Genomic DNA, 24,954 nt, shown 5'->3' on the forward strand with positions numbered 1-24,954 from the left:
CGTCATATAAACTACTTTTATAATTCATGTTTTTTTTTTTTTTTGGCTTACTGAAACGCATTCACTTTTATTGTGAAAGTGTAGCATGAGCATTCTAAATATCTCCTAAACAGAAGAAAGAAAGACACGTAGGGCAGTAAATGATGACTGAATTTTTATTTTTGTGTGAGCTATCCCTTTAATGCTTTATAGTGCATTACTAATACCGCATACTCATTACAATCAGTTCTCATAAACAACTGTGACAATCATGATTATACGTTGTAAATAAAACAGCTTGGGTTGCCAAATCCCTATAAGGTCACACTTTATTTTAAGGTCCAATTCTCAGCTATTAACAAACCATTAACTATGCCTTTTGCTTCAATAAACTACAAATTTGCTGCTTATTAATAGTTAGTAAGGCAGTTGTTAAATTTAGGTATTGGGAAGGATTAGGATTAGTGATGCAGAATATGTGCCTTATAAGTATTAATAAACAGCCAATATGTTATTAATACGCATGCTAATAATCAGCTTGTTAATAGTGAGAATTGGTCCCTATACTAAAGTGTTATCAAGTTCATATATTATATCCTAATTTCAATGCATTACAATGCATTATGAAAAGGTAGGTCGGATTTTGTAAGGACTGCATACCGTATAATGCACAATTGGACTATGTAAAAAGTCATTATGAATTCCCTTTTTTATGTATAACATATCTTTCATGAATTTTATGTATTATATATAACACATACAGTACATTACATATGTATTATTACATACAGGCTTCTTGTACTGCCATTTTTTTCTATTTGGTGCTAATTGATATGCCGTTGTCACACCCCATAGTAGCTTCTGAAACAGTGTCTCCCCTTCTATATTAAAAAGAGAAAGTATGTCATCCTTTATCACTTCCATTATCACTGTTCTGAAATAACAGCACTCTCATTTCCTCAAGACTTCTTTAATCTGTGCAAATGCAATACAATCTGAAAGAATTCTATTAGTCAGAGTCTTTTCCAGACAGACCAAAGCACATCTCCTTGTATTAATGATACTCGGCCCATCTCTCGCCTCATTGCCTCCTCACACCACACTTAGTTCTGAGCAGCAGTATAGTTGGCAGCGTTCTAACCTCGCAATAGAAACAAGCCAAGCCTAAAATGAAGCTATAAGCAGCGCCGACTCAAAAGCACATCTGTGTGGATACACTTCTAACAGAGGCGCTGGCCTCTGTACACTTATCACCAAAGGCCAATTGGAATTCCTTATGTATCTCTTGCTTGTGGCTAAATCCTTGGCTGTAAAATCATATGTGCTTGTGAGCTGCTGAGTATTTTTGGGACATTATGTCTAGGCAAGAGGATCATGGGGAGAGAGCTGAGCCCAGATCATCCCCTATCAAGACTGGCATGCCGACTAAACAGCAAAGCCGCAGTGACCAGAGAGCACGCTGCCAAAACTAAACCACACCAAACACACACACATCTGAAAAACAAATAAGACTAGTAGTCCAATTGTAGATGGGGGAAGAGGGACGAAATTAATTAAATGTCTTCCAAACAAAACTGGGAAAATTACATGCATGGCTGAGCTTTTTTACAACTCTGGAAAAAATTGACAATTTAATGCAAAATTGACAGATTAAGCGCTTGTTTTTTACTCTTCAATGAGTGAAATGCAGACAAGTATAATTTCAACTGTGGTTTCTGTTAATAAAAATGTCTATTGTCTAAAAGAAACTTGTGTTTTTGTTATTTCAGCAGAAGTACAAGAGGAAATATCTTAGTTTGTTGGGGGTTTCAGAGGTCTGCATGTATTGACTTTAACAATGGGAGACCTTGGAGTTACGAAGGTCGAGAAACTGATGTAGACACTACTCTAAAAATATCCAGTAGGAACCATCCAAAATGTGATTTTTCCTAGCTTAAAAAAGGCTGATATGTGAAAGGATCTCTGTGAAATAAATACAAAGCACATGGCAAAAAATAATATGAAATGTGCCAAAAAGTTGGTGATCTTTATATAACCTGCCAGCAAATAAATATGGAACTTTATCAGCAGAAACGCACAATATATTCAAGCCTTCAAGGTTTGTCATAATGCATTCTGGAAATGCCTTGTCTGCGAAGGATACATGTGATGCCACCTTTTGCACAAAAAGAAAGCATCTTATAAAGTTCAACTTTGGACTTTCTTTGTGTTGTAATATTAAAGTCTCAAGCCCATCTCAAGTTCGAGACTAAGACCAGATTTGTATGGTCTTGGTCTTGTCATAGACTCTGTAGCGGTCTTGACACTGATAGTCTCTTGAATCAGTTTCAACCTACTGTACTCAGTTCTTGGCCTGGTCTTGACTCAAATTAGTTAGTCTTGACTAGGTACTTTCCCTTGAAACATTGGGCCATAGTGGTCACAGTCCAGCCTGCTACAATACGTGTTATAAAGTAAATAGCCAAAATTACCAACCAACATTTTGACTGCCCCTTTCAACTTGTCTCTCAGCTTTTGTCCTTCTCGTTTTTTTTTTACAGGCTGTTCCAAAAGAAGAAAAAGTAGAGGACACTGGGTGAGACTGGCATACTCTCACAGTCGTGATGTAAGGAGGTCCAAGAGATCTCAGAAGAGGACCCTTACTGTTCTCCAGTGAAGACTATCCTCTTTCAGTCAACTACCTACAACTCAAAAAGGTTGAAAACTCCATGATCTGTGTTCCAAATTGGTGCTTGGAAAAATGTACATGATGGCATAAAGGAAGGCTAGCACGAAGTTCATGGTTTTACACTTACTTGTTCATATTTCAGTTGTCTGGAACCAATCGCAAGTTGTGACCCTCTTTAAAAGTCCCTCTTGTAGTTTTGTGATAATGTGTTTTCTCAACATGTCTTTCTTAAGCATTCAATGATTTGTTTTTACTATCATTATATTTATGTTGCCACAGCGCTGTACAGTAACTTTTCGAAGGGTTCTATTGGTGCTGTTGTCTCTGTGAATAGAAAGCGCTTTTTATGTCAGTCGTCCTTGATTGGATAACACTGAGGTATTTTATACCATACTGTAGCAAGGAATATTTTGTAAAGAAAATAGATTTAGCAATAACACTTGTTTTGTCACATCCTACTGTCAAATTATGGTTAAAAAGTCCATTTTAGGCGTGGAAATGAATCTTATGAGGGTAAAGTTGCTACAAAACTGTATCTTATGCACCATGTGACATAAGTCAGACTAAACCATAAACATCATTTGCACATAATGTTCTTATGAGATCACTGTATCACAGTGCCATTGACAGAGATTATCTTGTACATTTGGCATATTGTATCGGCAGACATTTAAAGGTAAATTGTGTCATTTTTCCCAATACTTTCTCAGATTTCACCTTAATATACAAATGAAAGTAAACACTGCATTGATATATCAAAACACTGCACAGTTTGTTTGTGTATCTATCCAGTAGCATAAGTTTGAGACAGGACTTCACGTTTGGAAACCAATATCAGAAATGTTTGGAAACGGTCCTCATTTTCGCAATTTGGTTTTGTGGCACAGTAATGACACACTACACCTTTAACAGGTCATGCATTCATGAGAGCTGTACAGTTTTGATGCGATTTTATGGTTGTGATGTCACTGCTGAAATGAATTCCAATTCAAAAATATTCTATTTAAGTTCAGACATTTCTAGTTGATATTATGAAATGATTTACTATGAGGACAAATGGAATGTCAGACACAGATACATGATATCTAACAAATGAAGATAAAACATTACATAGTATTTTGTTATTTTAAAGTTCTATTTTCAAGTTTATTATCTCAGAGGTTTGAAAGATTATGAATTGTGCTGTTATTTATTGTCATATTTCACATAACCAAGCACCTCATTCACTAGAAACATTGTAACATTGTCCTGTTTTGACAATCAATTTAAAAAGCAAGCATTTTTTAGTTTAGCAGTTTTTATTTTTATTTCACAGCTTCATTCCCTCAACACAAACTGTCAAAAGTTGGCAAACTGTCTATCCATTGCAGTGCTGTAGTCGTACTGTTAGTTAAAGTCTTATAGAAGCAAAACTGTAAATCAGCAAGTAGTTGAAGACCACCAGTAATCAAAGGTAATATTGTATCTGTGTTATTGTAATTTGATTTGATGGTTTTCCTGACGTCGGACTTTGGTAGATACTTAAATTAGTTCCTTTGTTGGTTGGTTTTTCAGTAATCTCAGACTGTGGGTAACATGTAAGCGTGTCAACCTAATAGACAAAATCACTCCAAGCTGTGAAGGTGATTTGTTCCTTGATTGTCAATCAATTCATTTCAATGGATTCTCTTCCCTTTTGTATGTTTACTTACAGACTTTCTTATTAATGACTTGCATTTTTGAGGCTGGACAAGCTGATATTATTATACAGCGAAAAAAATACCAAGTGATATGCAATTGTTATACATATTATATTTGTATAAATAAATATACGTGCGTGTGTGCAAAGCTTCGAATCTTTGTTTCTGATCTGTACTACCTGAACACCCAAGCAAACGCATAGGAACACGTAAAAAGTGATAAGTTGACTTAACTTAAAAAAATCGAGAAAACTATTGCCTTAAAAATTTTAAGTAAATGATGATTTAAAAAATAAGTTAAGTGAATTGTCAAGTTTTTTTTTATTATTATTTACTTAATAATTTTAAGGCAATGGGTTTCCTCAATTTTTTTAAGTTAAGTCAACTTATCACTTTTTACAGTGAACATTCTACTTAGAACACCTTAGCAACCGCATATTGCAATAATTAATCAACACAATTCAATAAACAAGAAGCTAATATCAAGTAACTTACATTTTCAACACATACCGTTAGTCCCTTTTTGCTCTGCCAGCCAAAATAGTTGCAAATGAAACAACAGCAGACTCTGTTTCATGGTATTAGTGGTGTGTCGTTCCTGAATGAATCAATACATTTAAACAAAGTGATTGAGTGAACAATTCAAAGACTCGCTCGATAGACACAAAAAGCCATTTATCATCGCCTACTTGCAAAATGATGTAACCTGCTTTCTTTGTTCATTGTGCTTTGAGTCAAGTTTTCAGAAAAAGTCATTTTAAAGTTTTGCATACAAAAACTGATGCAAAAGTAAGAAAAGATGGGAGAGTATTCAGTTTTATCCACAGACATGACCAGTTCAGTGTTTCCCCTGCCATTATATTTTGTATTGGTAACACTTTACAATACGGTGACACTAATATGCAATAATTCATGCTTAACAAATGCACAGATAATCATGAGTTAATGTGTAACTCATGAAGAACTAAACCATTTATTAACAATTACTGCATCAGCAACAAATGAACATTCGATATGATTCATAGAGTAAGTAATCAATAAATTGTTATCAGTTAAATGCATCATAATATATTAACTACCAAATAACTTATTTTATTAACTAATGAAGTAAATTCATGTTAATTACCACACTGGGTCGAAGCCATGCCTTTAAACTTCCAGTTGTCTGCTTTAATTAATCATTAGCTAATGATTTGCATGAGTATCATTATGTTATGACTTTACTTGTTGAGGCACTCGACTAACTAACTAATTCAAAATCTATAACCACAATGACATATTACTTAACAATTAGTTAATAGTCATGTGCCTCAACAAGTAAAGTCATAACATAATGATACCCATGCAAATCATTAGCTAATGATTAATTAAAGCAGACAACTGGAAGTTTAAAGGCATGGCTTCGACCCAGTGTGGTAATTAAAATATGAATTTACTTCATTAGTTAATAAAATAAGTTATTAGGTAGTTAATATATTATGACGCATTTAACTGATAACAATTTATCGATTACTTAATCTTTGAATCATATCAAATGTTCATTAGTTGCTGATGCAGTAATCCTTAATAAATGGTTTAGTTCATCATGAGTTATACATTAACTCATGATTATCTGTGCATTAGTTAAGCATTATTTAATGCATATTTGTGCACCCGTATTGTAAAGTGTTACCTTTGTGTTATATGTTGAGGGTCAAGTTAATTTTATTTAACTTTATTTACTCTATAGTGCCAGATCACAACACAAGTCATTTAAAGTTACCTTTCCTATAGAACAGGTCAATATCATGTTCTTTTATTAAAGGGGTAGTTTACTGCGATTTCACTTTTTTCACTTTAAATAGTGTGTAATGTTGCTGTTGGTGCATGAACAGTATCTGCAAAGTTGCTGCGCTGAAAGTTCAACGTAATTGGAGATATGGTCTTTTAAAAATCAGGAAGTTTAATGCCTACAAAAACGACTCATATGGGACTACAACGAGATACTTCCCGGGTTGCATACGTAAAAAACCCATAAATTTGCATCAACCCCTCCCTCCGGAACACGCAAAAGAGGGGGCAAGGCCATGTTCTGCAGCTTTGTCGAAGAGGAAGAGTTATAGTGGAGAGTTGTAGTCATGCCGTCGAAGCGGTGATATTTTCACCCAGCTGTCTGGTCTTCTGTCTTTGGGCTTCCTACGGATGCTGTAGTTCATCAACAATGGTTAAAATTTAAGTTTGATTATGTTCCTGACAATTACAATCCTAATTTAGCTCTCTGTGCTGCGCATTTTACGGAAGACAGCTTCCAGAATCAAGAGAGTTCAGAGTTCAATGCCGGATTCACACAGAAACTATTACTAAAACATGGAGCCGTTCCAACTTTAAAACCAGAGGCAGCAGTTGTTGGGCCACAACCTGTAAGTAAGATTTCATAATTTTAAATGTATTTGCATGTATAATTTCAGACGTAATGTTTTAGTTTTATCAAGGACGTAAACAAATGCCAACGCTGGCTTTAATAGCCAGTTAGTTAAATGCTATTTCGTGTGTCTTTGACAAACGCGTACAAACATTTTGGACCCGAATTTGTAATTATGTACCAATTTTGTAAATGTATTTTCCATGTATACTTTATGACGTAATTTTTCGATTTGATCAAGAAGGTAAACACAAGCCAACGCTGTTTGGTTTTAGTAGCCAGTTAGTTCGATGCTATTTTGTGTGTATAAGACAAACGTGTACAAACTTAAAAAAATTAAATGTAGTCACAACAGCAAACTTCCATTCAGAAACGTTTTGTAAGAGCCGTGCTTGCAGAAGTTCTGCTTGACTCTCTTCATTACCGCTTTCTGGGTCTGATTCTGGCTCAAACTGATACGGCAATATTGACACCATTATTTACATTTGACCGGAGCACATGTGACTGTCGCCCGTGAAGGTAATGGGCGTGAAGTTTCCGGACAATGTGCAGTACGCAGTTTAGCCAATCACAACACACCGGCCCAACTAACCAATCTGAGCCCATCGCCTGTTTCTGAGGGAGTGGTTTCAGAGAATCAAGAAGTCAACCGGTCGTTCAAATGACAGAGGAGAAAGCAGCTTACAATAAAGGTGAAATATATGAAAAATAAGGCGGTTTTTAACAAACGAAACACGAAGACATGTTCTATTGCACCCCATAAACACAATCAAGCAAAGAAAAAAAACAGTAAACCACCCCTTTAAACAAACTAAATAGACTTTTGTTATTTATCTTATTTACAAGACAGCATGCCATTTCGGTCTCTATGTTATGTTGCGCTCCCTGTATCTGAGTTCCACCCCGATGCGAGTACACTCCCACTCGTATTTGTAAATATTAATCCGCAAAACGACTATTTAAATATGAATTCTGCGTGTCTCTGTTAATGAATGGCGCAGACACACGGTTTTGTATACTATTCATACAGACGTGATATTAACTTCTGCCGCCTCACTTTGTGAGCATTTGACCGTTTCATTTGAGTAAACCTATCCTCATATCATATACACACAGAAATGTACAGGTATTCATGGCAACAAAATAAAAGTTTGGTTTACCTTGAAGTCATTGTGGCAGAAATAGCCTACATTACTATTTTTCAGTAGAATGTATGTAAGGCTACTACTAAAATTATTAAAACCTTATTATTAAGGGATAATCATACAATATTTCTTCAATGTTTTCAATTGCAATATTAAAGGTGTAGTGTGTAAATTTTAGCGGGATCTAGAGGTGAGGTTGCAAATTGCACCTTTAAATCCCCTTTATTTTCCAGAAATACTAAATTTGTTTAATTTTCATTAGGCCTAACTAAAAGATAAATTAAATGAATGTTTTATGCCTTAAAAATTGTAAATACATAACACAGAATTTCTGAGGAAAAAAATCATAGAGCTATTGTAAGAATAAATGAAACTTGTTTTTATGCTTTCAAATTAGACATGCTAAAACGCAGAATTTGGTAACAATAAAACATAAGGTTGGAAAAAATAAAACATTTCATAGGGCCCTAAACATGTCATTTTTATTAAACTTTTAATAAATTGATGTTAAATTGTTTGTTTCATGATTTTAATTAGACATGCTTTTTGATTAATAAAATTGAATTTAACCATTAAAAAGGAGTCCCAAAACCCCAAAAGCCAAAAACCTAGGGGAAACACTGCAGTCGATGTGAAGTTACTAGATTGTGCAGTGAAATTCTTTTACACTCATCAGGCATCTAATGGACTGATAAACAACCCAACTGTCCTTGTCACATTGCTACAGATGAACCTGACAGTGAGACTAATGCAGAAACGTGCTCTTTATGTAAAAGGGATTGTAAATTGTAACTGCAGGCCCTGAAATTTTTTGAAATTGGGGTTTCTGGTTTTTTATTCATGCTCTTGTGATCTGATATGACAAGTGAATTTAAAAATTTTGTATCATGATATGACAATGTCAGGATATTCAACTAGCCCCATAACAGTCCACCATGGCATAAAGTCCAACACTCCACATTACAAACAGATAACCTGTGTATGTGACTAAATTTCATGCTAGGAAACAAATAATATTTATCGTTAGCAAGTGTTCGATTTCAGTCACCAGTGACTGAATTACAGGCTAATAATAAGCTGAGCACAGATAATATTTTCACTCACCTACACAACAGGATTAATGTTCATTAACTCAGCAGCTCATCAGATCTTAGTGTGTTTTGTATTGATATTAGTGGTAGAATTAGTTGTCGTATTATTTTCTAATGAGTATTATTGCTGAAAAACTTTGAATTACCACGTATAATCTAGCAAGTCAGCTAAAAAAGGTATACTCTATTGCTGATGTGTGCATAGAGGGTTAAGCCAGTAATATATTTTTCTACATTTCCACTGTATATGTTTCCTGAAATAACATTTTGACTAATGAAACTACATGGAAGACATTTATGGAAAAGGGCACCAGGATAAGTACACATTACTAATGAGATCCAGTTGTTAAATGTGCTTTTTAATTTCTCAAAATCTGTACTAAAAGAGTAAACGAACATAATGCTCATAAATACTGTCAATGTAACATTCTCTGGCAGAAAATCCACACAGCTGAGCAAAATCCTGACAACAATAGATTTAATCCATTGGAAAAACCTCTACCTAAGACCTTTTTAAAATATTTTATTTATCACTGAGAAAAGTACGCCAACGGTTGCACATTGATTTACGTAAATCAAAGTGGATTTGCACTCAGAACTGTATAGAGCTGGTGAATTTTAAATCAGAGCTATATATCTAAAACATGCAACATCAATTTCAGCAGATCGAGACACTTTTGTTTTTATCACAGTGTTGAATTAGATAAAACATAAATACTTAAAACCACAAAATCCTTCATGTCTGAACTGTCTCGTAACCTGGAAATCTCAGTAAATTAGAAAAAAGAAAGAAAAAGATTTATAGGCCTATAAGTTAAGAAAATTTCATTAGATAGATATAGCTTTTGGCAAGAGTATTTTTAGAGTCAAACCTAGTTTACAATCCAGCCAGCATGACAGAGCATCAGTCCAAGGAGTGGCAAATGTTAGGCTACCCTTACGAAAAAGAAGTTTATTCAAGTGTGCTATTAGTATACTTCTTTTAAACTAAAAAATAAGAAAGTATACTTTTAGTCTATACTTCTCAGAAATGGGATTTATGTACTTCTCAGAAATATACTTAAAACTAGTAAACATCTTCTGTACAGAATTTAAAAAAAAAAAAAAACACACAAGTGAAGAAGAAACTGAAACAACAGATGCTTCCACATATAATCTAACACGATCATCAGATATAAAACAGCATCAAAACTGTGTAATGTTATGGAATAAAATGTTGACCAATGAAGAGGTAATAATAAATGTCAAGCTTTGGGGTGTTGATCAACTCCATCTACGTTTTGATTATCTCATTCTGAATCCAATTCATAGTCTTTTTTTTTTCAGTTTTTTGTTCAAAATGTTGTTTATTTTTTAATTTTTTATTTATGAAACTTACCCACATTCAAGTGTTTAAAAAAAGAATGCATGAAACTAGAATAAAATGTTTTTTGTTTACAAGCAGATACCCTGTTCTTTCTTTTGATGTTTTGTATGTTCAGATATTCATTTACAAAATATATACAAATTAATACCTAAATAGGGACATACTTAAAGTATGATGTAAAGTTCACTTAAAGAAAACTTACGAGTATACTTGCAGTATAAAACTACTAAACTAGTAGTTTACCGAGACTACACTTCAAAGTGTACTAAAAATGCTTCCACACGTATTTAATTAGTAAACTATCAGTATACCTATAAGTTCACTTTTAGTATAGTTGCAGTACAAGCTAAAAGCATTGATGTAAACTAGTTGTGTACTCAAAGTTTACTACTGTTATACTTAAAGTATACTTAAAAGTGTACTTTTATATACTAGAAAGTGGGCCAATTTAGTCCCAAGGAGTACTGAAATAGTACACTTACAAGTATACTACTAGTACACTGATATTTGTATACTTACTACAGAAAGTATACTTAAAATATACTTAAGTATACTTAATAAAATAAACTTGAAGTATAATACTTTCTGGTAAGGGTAATAATATCTAATATAGATTTATTATTGAAAACAAAATGGTCTTCCTCAAGTCGGAAGAGATCAGAATATTAATTGTCCGTTAAATCACATTTATATTATTAGTCTTTTTAGTCTGTATTTAAGCAATATTTCACGAGCAACAGTACAGTGCTGTCAGCTGTAGGTTAATTTCAAACAGCATTTTCGCGGGAAGGACCAGCAGCCCCTGGTTGCACCAGCTGCACGTAAGTTACAACCTAGCCTAGTTTTGACGTAAATGGACACTAAGTTACAACTTACGCACTACTAAATATTTTTTCGTTGCACCATTACACTTAGTTGATGTGTAACTCTACGTTTAAACTAAATATTTACGGACGCGTCTGGTCAGGAGTAACGGTTGGAATAAAATAGCAGACTGAGTGAACTGCATCAATATGCTCTTCTTTTACCTGACAACCTCCAATCCTTTAGGCATATATGATGCTGCTGACATTCACACTCACGTACATATTAAGAGAGAGAACAATATGTGAATATGTGAAGCCCGTCTTCAACACCCCATCTACAGCGCGCCTCTGTGCACTTCGGTCCGTGTTTGCGCATGTCAGATGAAATAATAAATAAATGGCATTTCTTATGTTTTTTTTTTCTTTCAGTATTTATTGATCCTTATTTATTTCAATTACAGTTTCTGAATGTTATTTACATATAAAAATAGCTTACGTATAGACTAATGTTATTAATGTATGGTTTTTAATGGAAACTTGTTTTTACCGTTAGTATAGGTGAAGCAAAAGAAGTTAGAATGAAGGATAAATTAAAATTAATAACATTTAAACAAGTTCTGCTCGTGTATTTGAAGGTTTCTATTGGATGATTTAGGGTAAACGTCATTTTATGCGACTACGCATTACTTTACGGAGAGCTTACGAACTACTAGCTACGTCCTGCTTAACGTACAACTGGTGCAACCGAAGTAAGTACAAATTTAGTTACAAACTAGCAAGTAGTTACTAGCCTCTAGTGTGGACTTAACATTCTAATTTAAGTAAGAACTTACGAATGGCTGGTGCAACCCTACCCAGGTTCGTTCTAAAGCAACAGAACCGAACACGATTCATTTGGAGCACGAGGTAATTTACAAATACAAATTGACACTTTTTTTCTTTTCATCTTTTAACAGCTTATTATTGAGTACATTACATGGCATTTGGATTTCAACGGCCACATATAATGTCCTGTATTGGCTTATATGAATGTGATATATCAACAAATGGTAATGCTTTTCTACAACAGTTCAATAAATAATAAGTTCATACAGAGAAACTTACATTTTAGACACAATATTGTCACAAGTTTGCTGTGCCAACAACGACAGATCCAGACGAAGCCAGAAGCCAAAAGCAAATTCAACCGTTGACTCTCCGAGCATGAATGAGTCGTTTTAAAATGAATCATTTAGTGATTCAATGACTCGGTCCTTCCAATCGTCTGAACGTTGTAAACTGCAGAATGTGCAGATGCAGAAAGTGTCACTGAAAATCTCCACCACTAATGCACAGATTGACAGTCTGGAACTGATCTCGGAATAGCTGTTTTGTGAACATATAATGAAACATTTTTTCTTTGTTTTAATTTGTATTAATAACCCAATTAGCCCTAAAGGGGCAGATTACTATTTTTTCTCTCTTCTAGAAAAAAAAATGTGATTGTTGGCACAGAATGTATCTGTAAAATAAATAAGTGCTAAATAAGTGATATATAGGCTAGGCTTATTCATCAACTCAAGAACAGGTGAAGAATTACTGCTTCAGATAACCTGTTGATATCTGCTTATACCACACTAATATATTGATAAAAGGAAATCTTAATTTAAAAAGTTTTCTTCCATACAAACTATAATTAATACAGTGTTTTGTTTTCTAAAGCATGAGATATTGAAAGCTGACAGCACATAGGAGGTCTTTGGCTACCAGGGAGTCAGTTATATAGCTTTGTAAATGCATCTGAGAAAGTACTGCACTCTGGTGGCCAAAGGTTACTAGTGCATTGTTGTCAAAAAAGGTCAAGGTGGGTTCAATGAACTATATCTTTTTCCTAGGGAAACAGTGTAATATATTTTTTGTCAGAAGATTAAGATATGTGCCAATACAGTAAATGACTTTAACAATTAAATGCACACTAAAAGAAGTAAAAAAGTGAAAAAAGTCTCCTTTTATGGCCTACAGTGTACATGTGCAGTCAGAGCATACTATGCTATTCAATCCATGGAGGTTCAAATCTTTAAAGGGTTAATAATAAATCCAATATATGAGTCATTTAATGGATTATAGTAGAGCTTTAGCCATGGATATTTCCTGCATTGCATTCGGAGTTATAGCCAGGTGGGCGACAGGATTGCTTACTGAAATTGAATCTACTGTACTTAAAGCGTTTGAAAGACTCTCAGTGAATGATTCTCTAATGCATTACTGAATCTCTTTACAAGAGCAAAATTGGCTCCACGTCTGAATAGGCACCTTTTAAAATGTGAAAGTATCTACTTTAATAAGGGTTCTAGGAATTTTTTTTTTTTTTTTTACGTCAAGGCTAAGTGTTTCTCTATTTGATTTACTAACAAGAACATAAATAAAAGTAGAAGCGAGCAGGAATGATTGAAATGACCAAAAAATGTTATTGCTTATAGCTTAATGCGTATTACACTCATATCATATAGCACATTTCATATAAATGAGGATGAGGGGTAGATTTAATCTACTGTTGTATTTTACTGGTTTTAATTAAATTAAATGTACTTTTCACAGATTTAAAAATCATCTCTCTGGAATTTAAAGTTAAAGATGTATTCATTTACATATAATCTTACGTCACTATTGAAGTACTTGTGTAGTGTTTCATTATGTTTTTTTTTTTTTTTTTACTGAATAGCAATAGCATGTACAGATTTGATTTGATTTGTTTTTTAATTAATTATTTAAGTTGAATGTTTTTCAGTCTCTGAGTACTTATAGTTTAATTGCATCAAATTAGATTAAGTTTTACATTTAATCATACTGTATATGATGGGCCCATAAATATATATACTGACATGACAAAATATTGCATAGTTTGCATGAACCACTGAAACATCTTATCTCCACTCAATATTGTGAGCTTTAAATGAAACTAAACTAATGCAACTAATGTGCAAATGTTCTCTTGCTCTCTCTTTTACACACACACACACACACACACACACACACAAGCAGCACCTTGAAGTGTCAGCATGTGGCCATTTGTTCATGACAATGGTATTAAGAAGGTGTGAATGATGTGTAACATTTGTTACATTGAGCAAACAGGCACACAGAGCTCATTTCCTCTCTTTCTCTCTCTTTTTCAACATCCAACTCATCACACTATCAACTGTCCTCCTCCAACACCCATGATTTTCTAGCAGCTGACAAATGGCGTATGACTGGGACCGAGCTGCAGTCAATATTTACGGTGAGATGCATTTCAAAAAGTACCCAAGGATTTAATTCCTCATTTCAAGTCAAATAGTGACAAATGGTATCATTAAATACAACCTTTTGAAATTTATTATTGAGAAAAAAGTCATTTTATGCAAGAATGTTCATTAAATATGACAGAAACAACATTACATGAATACAATAACAGTAATTTAAATTATGTACAATCTTATTTACAACACAGAGAATGGTAGGTCGTGGATAACATTAAGTTGGCTAATATTACAAAACAGCATTTACTAAGTACCTCAACGATTATTATTGATAAATAAAACCAATTTCAATGTAGTTCAGCTGTACAGCCAGTCAACATGGTGAAAAGATCCATTGTACGGCTTTTTAAAAGCATGACCACATATTATAACCAAGCCTAGACAGAACTAAAGATTTGTTTTGCATTTTTAGCCATGATTTTGAGGGCAAATCTTTGTCATTGTGCTGTATGGAGGTTTGCAATTACTACATTCTTATTGGTATCTGAAAGCATTATCAAATCATCCAAAATACTTCATAAATGAACATGCAATGTGAATGGCAGGCATTCAGATTCTGCAGAGCGTTCTGTGGAAGCAGATATCCAGGCTGGGGTGTCTCGCTCCGTCTCACAGGACGTGGTAGACTGGTCTGTTGCTGGGACTGTCTGGAGAACTGCACTGGGAATCACTTCCAGTTGGAGAGAGAGTAACCATGTTCCTCATTCCCATTGCAACTCCTGTATCTACAGAAGACAGCCTGTCCACAATGCTGGACAGACATTGCAAACTGGATGCTCCTGGAGCTCTGTCCACAGCGCCAGCTGGATTCGTGAAGAAAGAGGAAGTGGCATAATTAGTGACAAACAATATGTGACACAAAGTAATTTAAAAACATGAAAAGGATCTTGTTTCTTACCATTTTGTGCTTCAAAGTTGTAGTTGTTCCCAAAGTTTGGATTCATATGAGGCCATACAGGACTATTGCAGTCAACCTAAAGTGAAATACATAAAAGGTGCCATCAGCATACATAAATCTAAAGCATTAAACATGATATACACGTGACATGGATCGGTTGCTTCCTCTACAACAACTTGTGCAGCACTGCATAGTATCTCTTTCTTTCACGAGCTGTTTACTTCGCGAGGGACTCCCACGCTATGCTGGGCTGCTTCAGGCGTGGCGAATTGATTGAGTCAGTGGAAGCCACACCAGTTTGTGCAAGATGACACTTTCTCTGAGTAAATCTGCAGAAAATCCTGGCAGCAGCGCAGCTCATGCAGTCAGTTAGGAATGCGGCACGGCCGTCACTTTCCTGCCAGTCTCTGTTGGCTGGATTTACTGAGGCTTTATTAGGCTATAAAGAGTCCAGTGGGAAAGCCATTACTATATCCTCCATTCTTAAACCCTGTACTGAGATTTTGTAGGAACTATCATCTCACATTGTTTGTGGTATTGCTGTTTGACTTCTGCAGAGTTCTGGGCAGGGCACACTTGTAAAAGACATTTTAATCTCAATGAATGTTCTACCTGATTCAAACTCACTCGGAACAATTACAGCTGAAAAGTCTTGTCCTTGTCAACAAATGGTTCAAAGTCTCTAATATAAATGGCAGTGTCACTCTTGCAGTAGAGATTTTAATCCAGTGAGTCTTTTTCCCGGTTACATAAAAGTTAATTAACAAAAATCAGTTAATCTAAAAATGTGCTTGATGTGGGAACATCTAAATTTGTATCATTGCAAATTCAACAATTAATTGAGTCTAGAAGACCTCCCTGGCCAACAAATGATTAGCACCAAGCTAAATTAGCAAAACTATGCAGATTTTTCTAAACAGTAAGGTCCGAATCAAAGAATATGCCCACTTTTACGTAAATCATGATAATACAAACATATAAATGCAAAATGCATCTTTTAGTGTCATGTTTTGAGAAGGAAACTCATAGTAAACAGTGACAATTTGGGTGTCTTCAATACATATATAGCATATTGCAGGTTGACTGAGCATTGAAATACTGCAGAAGTTCCCTGACAAACAGCAGTAAGCTTATATCTTAGCGTATAAAAAGAGCCAGATGTGGGCAGCAATTTATTGTTGTCATGCTGAGACTGAGGCATCCCTGACTCCACTTGATGGATTGAATGCTCTGTGTGCTGTTGAGATAAAACACGAAGACGAAAACATAGACAGACAAGGACAAGAACCTTACAATAAGATGAAAATCTCAGAAATCCACATTCAAATGGATTTGTCCATGCATTTGGGCCCTGACCTTTAGAAATCTCCCTCTAGGAGAGGAAACGGGAGCATTTCAGTTTTGACAGATCTTCAGTATGATGTCAATCAATCTAAATCCCACAGTTTGACTTGAAGATTAAGAAAGTAATATTTACCATGCTTTCAGAACAGCTTGAGGAGGGGCTGGCCGGCTCAGAGCTGCTTTCCATAGGCAAGCTGTAGTAGTTCTCCACCTGTTCCCTGAGGAGCTCCTGAAGGCTTTCGATGTACTGGATGGCGTTCCTCAGGATCTCCACCTTGGGAAGACGCTGACTGGGGTTCGCCGAGGTGCAGCGCCGTAGTGCCTCAAACGCATGGTTCACCTTCTTCAGCCTGCGGCGCTCCCTCATAGTGGCGGCTCTCCGGCGGTCCACCGTGCTGGCTTTGCGCTTACAAGCTTTGCAGGCCCATTGCAGACAATGACCTGGCTGGTGCGGGGCCCCGGGGGCCCGGACGTGCTCGTCCTCTTCAGACCCGGCCAGTTCCCCTCCGGGGCCGAACTCCAAAGCTTCAGGCGACGAGGCGCAAGTGCTATCGTAGAAGATCTGGGATGTAGAGAATACGTCCATGACTGATTAGATTTTTGTGGTTTTAGGAGATCTGTGAGGGGGCGACCTCTGACTGTTGTGGTTTCTCTGGTGCCATACGGCCCTTCTTATATTCCGGGGCCCACACTGGTCAGCCCTAATGACCATGCCCCATTGGCCAATGCAGGGCTCAGCGACCCCCCCCTTCTTCACCACCCAGATCCCCACCCAAACCCAACACCCCTACTGTGTTTCCCACATCTGTGTGGAGGGGTGGTTTCTCACTCAGTTCAACAGTGTGACGGTCATTACAAGAGGGAATTATCATCAATAAACATTCATGTGAAGAAACTCTTGCTTTACTTTAGATCTTACTTTGCTTACATCAGGGTTTTTTGTACTTTAATTGTAAAACATCGAGATTTTTAGCTTTAGCCATTCACATTTTGTGTCCAAGAATTTGTATTGATTATTAAGTCTTTATTGATTGCATATATAGTTAAGTCCCCCAGATATACATATGCACGGGCCCCCTGAAAGTTGAAGAGATGAGTTTCATTTTAATAAAGATGCATTAAAATACAGAACCAAACAAATAAATGTAACTTCTATTATCTTAAAACGAAGCGGTCAAGAATGACTCCATGTTTAAGAGTTTGCTGGCTAATTTTACGCTTGAGGAAAGAGCAGCGTTGCAGATGCGGCCCAGCTGTAAGGGCTGGTGTAGCATTTCAGAGGCACACACTCACGCAGATACACAACTCAAGATCCGGACTGTGGATGAAGGTGTCAGAAGTAGCATGTCCGCGTTGGTTAAGTTAAAGCTCATTAAATTTCTAAGTAGCTCATTAGCAACTGTATGGCAAGATCTCTGCTACATTGTTTTTGTAACATTTACATGTATGTTTTAATATATGTATATGTGTTGTTCTTCAATTATGGTAAGTTTTCTATCTCGCAGGATGATTTTTAAAAGAAAAATCATTCTGTTTTTGAAGGGTATAAATTGATTGTAGTTTCTATAATTATTTTTAGGACTTTCTCTATTTTGGACTTGTCAACACTTTTTAACTTCTGTATTACCTCTGTAATAAATGATTTGTAAAAATAATTTTGACAATAGAATGAATTTTAATTAGAAAGAAAATGTAAAAAGCAATTAAATTGTAGCAAGCATTCAAATTTGTAATTTTCCCCAAAGACCTGAAATAATATTTCAATAATTATCATCAGTTCTTTTTTTTTTTGAGAAAGTAAAAATGCAGAAAGTTTCCTGTGAGGGGTAGGTTTAGGTGAAGGGTTAGTGTAGGGCGATAGAAAATATGGTTTGTACAGTATAAAACCATTATGCCTATGGAGAGTCCCCACAAGGATAACTGACCAGACTGTGTGTGAAATTAACAATTATAACTGCAAATAAATGACATTACTTTTTCTCTAAAAACTGAAAAATGTCATTTATATCACAAACAATCAGAAATCCACACCATTGGAATTTTTACATATTCTTTTAGAGGCTGTTCAAGGCCATGATCAAATGCCTGCTAGCAGCTAGATATTGTATTTTTGAGGATATTTGAAATTAGCCTATATTTTCATAGCATCCTGTTGGATAACATTTTCAAATTAAACACTTGATCAAATTTATTAGTACTTACAAATGGTGCATAAAGGCAGTTGCGCAATAAACACACACACAGACACACACAGGCTTTTTTTATAACCGTAACACTGATGAAGTGCCTTAAAATCACCGTCTATTGCTGTATAGAGGTCATTACTCGAGCCATCAGCGTTGACGGCTAATAAAGATACAATGCGGATATTTCTCACAACGTGCTAAAACGTTTGGCCTCTCCAGTGTCTGGGAACCGCGCGCACCTAAGAAAACACGAATAGCCGGTGTAGTTTGTATTGCGCACAGCTGAAGAAGACATTGGCCAGGGATTATCCTGCTTAGCTGTCGTACAGATCAAAGACAATTGACTGTTAACAACATGGACAACGAGAAAACCTGACAACAGTCGATAACTGAGTCCAACTCAGATTGCGTAAGCATATGGTGAACGCGCAAGGGTCCCGAGACGGCTGTGATGAGTGAGCGCACAAACCTGCTCTGAGATTTGGGAGCAGTGCGGTGTCTCAGGGGAACTCCGGGGCTTTTCCGAGGGCTGTTGTCAAGGGTCAGGGACTGTGTTAAGTGTAGGGCAGAGGGTGAGCCTTAATGTTTCTTTCACTGTGCAGGCTCTCAGCTTTATTTTCTCTTACAAGTTTGTTAGGAGTAAACATGCGATTCGAATTCCCCTTTGTATTTCGCACCTTTTTCGTAGTTTTTCCATCTATATTGAACATATATGAAATCTTTAAAAAAAGAATCTAAAGAAAAACAATGAAAAGACATGCTTTTCGTCCACCCACTTGTTTTTTCTCCATCCTTCTTTTGCTTGCCAAGACCAGCCATTGGCTGCACTTTTTCCATCAGCAATAACAGTATCATATTTGATCACATGGTCAGATGGTGTGATTGGCAACAGCATTTGTCTGGCAGCTAGAGGAAGTGTTTCCTCAGCTCCAGTGATGTGGGACTTCAGAATGGCTCCATAACTGGATATTCAAAGGAATGCCTGTTTTTTTTTTTTGTTTAATCCTATAGTTTAGCTTTAGCTGTGTTTCTTACCAGCATTTCCCTCTGTTTTACTCCAGACATCATCACTTAAACCTGAATATTTTAAAATAATCATAAGGACTTTGCTTTGTAGGATGCAAAGATAGATAGATCTTGATAGATGCTTAAACAAAAGTCTTTTGTGGCCTCTGAGCAATAAAATGTTCCTCTGGGATGATTCCCAGATGGCAAGATGCTTTAATCACATTCACTGTGCCTCCCTTTGATGGAAACTAATGACACATTTGTAGTTGTTATGTACTTCCGAGTATGTTCATATGCAAATCAAGCAATGAATCTGTCAAGACCTTTCAATTGTGATTTTTTTCTCTCGGCTAAAGGAGTCAGGCATCATAACTAATAAAAAAACACAATAAAACTGCACCATCTCTACATCTGAGATCCTATTAAAACAACACTGTAGACAGAGCTATCTGGTTACAGTCTGGCTCACTAAGAGGAGAGCAATGAATCTCTTTGAAGTGCCCTGCTCTTAATACCATATAACTTATCAGACAATTACTCCAAGTGTGTAGTCGCCAACACAGACGGGTTTAGCTTTGTTTTTACAATTATTGTTATCAGAAACATACTGATGTATTCCTTTAAAATTATGATGATGATTATGTTCTTTTGAACTTTTAATTCATCAAAGGATTCTGAAAAAGAAAATTGATCACAGTTTTGACAAACATATTAAGCAGTACAACTGTTTTTAACGCTGACAGAAATGGGAAATGCTTCTTGAGCAGCAAATCGGCATATTAGAAAGATTTCTGAAGGATCATGTGACACTGAAGACTTGCATAATGATGCTGAATAAAACACATTTAAAATATATTCACATATATTTTATTTATATAATCATATTTCACAATAAAACTGTATTCTGTAGTATACTGTCCCTTTGATTAAATATATGCAGCCTTGGTGAGCAAAAGACACTTCTTTCAAAAACATAAAAAAATCTTATTGACCCCAGTTTTATATTTCATTTTAATTTCTGTTTGAGTACAGCAGCAGCAGTTTTGAAATAGAGAAGCCAAAATAATCCGAAAGTGGAACGGAATAAAAATAATATTATTTATTTCCTCAGTACTTTTTGGCACACATGCCTTCATCGGGGCTAAAATATTGCAAGTGCAAAACGACTCATTTAAATACAAACAAAGACAGATTCAAACTTACAACTAACTAAAAGGAAAGTCAAATGGTACAGCATCCACCAATCACATCAAATAAACAATCATGTATCAGACCAACAGGCTCTATTTTTACGGTGAGCTTTTAATCAACATCGGATTCAAAAGACATTGTGAAAAAGACAAGTATATACAATATATAAGTTATACATCTAATTCTAACATAATAAGTTTCTTATTTCTGGAGGTTTTAATGAAACATGAATTTCCCCCTTAAAGCATTGTTTCCCAGATGTGTGCTGTGCAGGTCACTGGTCATTCCGAGTCATTTGAGAGTTTGAGTACATAAGTTAACTTGTGTCTGTGATGAGGTCAAAGGTGGCAGTGTGTTAAATGGAAAGATCAGAGAGCCGGTCCTGACAGACAGCACGCTGTGCGAGATGGAAACGCTGCAGAGGAACTTGGGAGCACCAACAAATCAGCTCTACCGATGGATAATTGCCAAGCTCACATGCATTCCCACTCGCAAATTAAACCTGACCACTAAATGCGATGCAACCCAACGCTTCATTCGAGGGGAAAACCCTCACAGCCTCTAACATTATGATAGCTGTCATGCTGCTTACAGCTTTGCAATATTTTCCCCTGACCAACCTTCTACTTCAGATCATGAGACAGATACGGTGGGTTTCATTGCAGCCAATCCTGAGTCCTGCCCTACCAGCTGGAACTAACAGGCAAGGCCAGGGCTATTTCAGGGCCAGTCATACTTTACACTCCGTTAATACTCGTAAATCTGGGAGAGCTGCTGGCTTGACTGGTCAAGGCTGGTGGTGGAATACAGAGGGCTCTTAATTCAATGGGTTTAATGAGGACATTTGGTGGTTGGCCATCCTTGCGAGCCATAGATGCCTGTTATCTTCAGCTTGGGACCTTTAAGTTAATGTTACAACTCAAAATAGATTCAACCAAACGAGTATGACGATCTTACATAGGTGCTAAATTAATTTAAACCTTAACAAGATTGAATGTCTTCATTGTTTAATGCCATGATTCAATTTGACAAGACAATAGGCGGCACATCATAAGATGCAGGCATATCAAAACCTCAAAATCACCAGTAAAATCCTGACCAAATAACTGACCATTCAAATTTGAAAATAAATTAAATAAAAATGCAGAGTACATCTTTGATATTTTTAATGTTGGACAGATATCCGGTAGTGATCAAGTGCTCTATTTTTCTGGTTAATTTATAAAATAATTTAAGTAACAGCAATATATTACAAAATATGTACATTTTAGAAAGACTACATAAATTGACAGGAATCATTTTGCTGATATTAATGACCCTGAAATAAACCTGGAATTAGCTGCAGCAACTACACTGAATGGTCATTTATGAAAAAAAGAAAAGAAAAAAAAAATCTAAATATTACATTGAAACACTTCATAATAATATTTTGCAATGTAATAAATACATTATTTAATTATACAATGCTTAACAGATCACACAGTTACATTCAGGAAGCCATGTTACATAGAAATGTTCTTATGAACATATATTTTCATTAATTTGTTGAACTGAACATGATCTGTTATGCATTATTTAAGCATGATTGTTAAAAAGTTGTTGCCTATTACATTTAGAACATTCACACTAGCTCATGGAAATAAATATACGTAGGAAATGTGAGGTGGATGCTTGAGCTTCACTTTTCTGTGATCTGGTGGTCGGGACAGCGAGCTTTCGTCTCTTCAGTGGAAATGCTGTCAACGATCGAGGAGAGGCGACGAAGGCTGCTGGACGTTGAAGACTCCACTGCGGCTTCTGGAACACACATTACGCACAGAGAAGTTCGCATGGATCAGTTTGCAAGAAACACACGTGGGGAATATTACAGGGAAACTTATGCAACACAAATCACGCAGCGAGGTGTACGGAATAAACAAATGACAGTTGCACACAACTAGAAAATTACGCGCAGACACTTACGAAAAGTCAATTACGCAAAAAGAAATACACAGATATAACTATGCACAGACAATTCTGCCCTGTACATTTCAAATGAGAAATCATAGTTTCTAAATTCAAATGAAATGATTTACTAGCAGTTTTCAAGGTTAAGCCAACGCGAGGTTGTCACAAGGCAGATCATAGTGCAGCTATAGCTGCGTTTTGTCTTTGTAAGGCACAAGCATGCAAAATTACGCGCAGACCATTACGCACATCACCAACGCATGAAACATTAACAAACAGCAACTATACTCCTTAACGATTAAAAACCTCTATGTTAAAACTTAAAACGTTGTTTCTCTGTACCAACCTTCTCGGTGATCGGCCATCTGGGAGCTGGAATGATCTGGAATCCCTTGCCAGTTTTGGCAGGTCTTTTTCCAGTGATACTCATTGGGAGCCACCTGAACAGGCAATCGTGATGGAAAGCATTAATACTGCGCTCATTTAATTTTAGCACTTCATAAATATTGATTATTATTAGTTGCAAATGGCACCACGTGGATCCAGCTGCTGTCAGAGCGCGTGGATCTATTGTGTTCTTACATGGTTTTCTTTCACGTTGTATGTGTAAGGGTCACTGTCAGAGTTCTGTTCTTGCTCATCCAGCGAATGCAACAGGTCCTGAAGTTTCTCGATGTAGTTTATCGCGCTGCGTAAAATCTCCACTTTGGGCAGCCTCTGGTTCGGATTGGGCACCGTCTTTTTCTTTAACGCGTCAAACGCTTCGTTGATCTTTTTAAGCCGCCTCCTTTCTCGCAGAGTGGCGGCCTTTCGCCGGTCGGTCGGCGCGGATTTTCTTTTACAGATCTTACAAGCCCACATAAGACACTGACCCTCGCAGTGAGACTGCAGCCCCGGCGGCGCGAGGACGTGTTCCTCCCCGCTGCTCTCGCACCCCGTCTCGGACGGGACCGGATCCTGTCCCGGAGACAGAGGGCTGTCATTCCCCTCATAGAGTGGGGACACTCCAGGCATATCCAAGGTCCCATGGTCCGTCTCGAGATAACGTAAATCGTTGAAAAAATAAGTGTTGGTCTCAAACAGGTCCATCATGTTGTTGTAGGCTGTTTTGACAGTAAGACTGTTGGCATTTAAATAGCCCTGTGACACAAGTCAGGGGACTTAAATATAGAATGTGAAATTCTATCCAGCGCTTAGCTGTTGCAGGGCTTCAGACTCATTTCAATAGGCCTTCAAGACCACAGGAGTCCGAGTGAAAAATAAAGGGGCCACTTTACATTAGAGAGTACATGTTACAACGTACACGCTACTATATAAGACCTACAAGTAGCCTATCATACAGGTAGTTATGGCTAGGGGACACCTGTACTAGTTGTCATAGGGGACAACAGTCTATACATGTCTGCAGATACAAAGGTTTTAAGTCAAACGTCCAATGACAAAAATGTTGAGTTTTATTATGAATGGTCTTCTATGTTCTATGTTCTACTAGTTGAAAAGTAAGTAAGGCTTATTTATCTATTTAGGAAATTTCTATCCTCCAAACTAAGGCACTTTGCTATAAATTACATATCATTTCTAAAACACTATTCTCTCTGTGTGAATAAACAGCAGGTTTCCATTGCAATAATATATTTTATATTATGTGACAGCATGCTTCACTTTTGTCAGCATGTGTCCAATGAACTGAATCGCTTTTCATGGGTAATAATGGTATAAGTGTTCAACAGTGTTTTTTGTGTGTGTGTGTGTGTGTGTGTGTGTGTAATGTTAAATATCTTAAAAATGGTATATTAGCTGATTTTATTCAGTCTAAAACTAAAAGTCTGTCATTACTTAAACACCATCAAGTTGTTCTAAACCTGTTTGAGTTTCTTTCTCCTGTTGAGAACAAAAGATGTTCTGAAAATTGTCATACTATGGATGTTATTTGTATATTATTGTAGTAATGTGTGTATTTATTGCAT

At 36.2% G+C, this 24,954-nt stretch overlaps 4 protein-coding genes and 1 long non-coding RNA gene across 9 annotated transcripts in view; 2 read left to right on the forward strand and 3 right to left on the reverse strand.

Moving 5' to 3' along the window:
* Nucleotides 1-4,468, forward strand: part of lin7a (lin-7 homolog A (C. elegans)) — a 48,415-nt gene extending 43,947 nt beyond the window's left edge. For both annotated transcript variants that reach the window (XM_058773053.1, XM_058773052.1), the window contains exon 6: nucleotides 2,520-4,468. Coding sequence is in view for 1 of the 2 variants with exons in the window: in XM_058773052.1 (XP_058629035.1) it covers nucleotides 2,520-2,544 (25 nt within the window). In the remaining variant the exon portion in view is untranslated. The remainder of the gene's footprint in view (nucleotides 1-2,519) is intronic.
* Nucleotides 1-12,347, reverse strand: part of acss3 (acyl-CoA synthetase short chain family member 3) — a 108,132-nt gene extending 95,785 nt beyond the window's left edge. The window contains exon 1 of the mRNA XM_058773047.1: nucleotides 12,240-12,347. The gene's annotated coding sequence lies outside the window, so the exon portion shown is untranslated. The remainder of the gene's footprint in view (nucleotides 1-12,239) is intronic.
* The window catches only part of LOC131538910 (uncharacterized), a 37,493-nt gene continuing 23,750 nt past the window's right edge, over nucleotides 11,212-24,954 (forward strand). Inside the window, exons 1-4 of one of the 4 annotated variants that reach the window (XR_009270747.1) lie at nucleotides 11,212-11,884; nucleotides 11,994-12,041; nucleotides 14,345-14,394; nucleotides 16,800-16,877. This is a non-coding gene — a long non-coding RNA (uncharacterized LOC131538910). Of the gene's footprint in view, nucleotides 11,885-11,993; nucleotides 12,042-12,091; nucleotides 12,185-14,344; nucleotides 14,395-14,958; nucleotides 15,081-16,799; nucleotides 16,878-24,954 lie in introns of those variants that run through there. The other 3 variants (XR_009270744.1, XR_009270746.1, XR_009270745.1) reach the window with 3 other exon arrangements.
* On the reverse strand, nucleotides 14,621-18,244 carry myf5 (myogenic factor 5). Its single transcript, XM_058773051.1, has 3 exons — nucleotides 16,789-18,244; nucleotides 15,312-15,387; nucleotides 14,621-15,216 (listed from the first exon to the last, which is right to left on the reverse strand). Exons 1-3 carry the CDS (start codon nucleotides 17,239-17,241, stop codon nucleotides 15,023-15,025), a joined length of 723 nt encoding a protein of 240 aa, XP_058629034.1. The 5' UTR covers nucleotides 17,242-18,244; the 3' UTR covers nucleotides 14,621-15,022.
* myf6 (myogenic factor 6) lies at nucleotides 20,765-24,387 on the reverse strand. Its single transcript, XM_058773050.1, has 3 exons — nucleotides 23,570-24,387; nucleotides 23,334-23,427; nucleotides 20,765-22,837 (listed from the first exon to the last, which is right to left on the reverse strand). Exons 1-3 carry the CDS (start codon nucleotides 24,077-24,079, stop codon nucleotides 22,719-22,721), a joined length of 723 nt encoding a protein of 240 aa, XP_058629033.1. The 5' UTR covers nucleotides 24,080-24,387; the 3' UTR covers nucleotides 20,765-22,718.

The sequence above is a fragment of the Onychostoma macrolepis genome, chromosome 04 (assembly GCF_012432095.1).
Source record: "Onychostoma macrolepis isolate SWU-2019 chromosome 04, ASM1243209v1, whole genome shotgun sequence".
Lineage (NCBI taxonomy): Eukaryota > Metazoa > Chordata > Actinopteri > Cypriniformes > Cyprinidae > Onychostoma > Onychostoma macrolepis.

What these genes read in the sequence shown, in the direction of transcription:
- myf5 (XM_058773051.1), bottom strand. Translation starts at nt 17,241, where the DNA reads ATGGACGTATTCTCTACATCCCAGATCTTCTACGATAGCACTTGCGCC. An exon ending in CAAGCTGTTCTGAAAGCATG is followed by an intron (nt 15,388 to 16,788) that starts GTAAATATTACT and finishes ATTTCACTTTAG; the next exon opens with GTTGACTGCAATAGTCCTGT. An exon ending in CAACTTTGAAGCACAAAATG is followed by an intron (nt 15,217 to 15,311) that starts GTAAGAAACAAG and finishes TCACGAATCCAG; the next exon opens with CTGGCGCTGTGGACAGAGCT.
- myf6 (XM_058773050.1), bottom strand. Translation starts at nt 24,079, where the DNA reads ATGATGGACCTGTTTGAGACCAACACTTATTTTTTCAACGATTTACGT. An exon ending in ACAACGTGAAAGAAAACCAT is followed by an intron (nt 23,428 to 23,569) that starts GTAAGAACACAA and finishes TTGCCTGTTCAG; the next exon opens with GTGGCTCCCAATGAGTATCA. An exon ending in GATGGCCGATCACCGAGAAG is followed by an intron (nt 22,838 to 23,333) that starts GTTGGTACAGAG and finishes TGTGTGTTCCAG; the next exon opens with AAGCCGCAGTGGAGTCTTCA.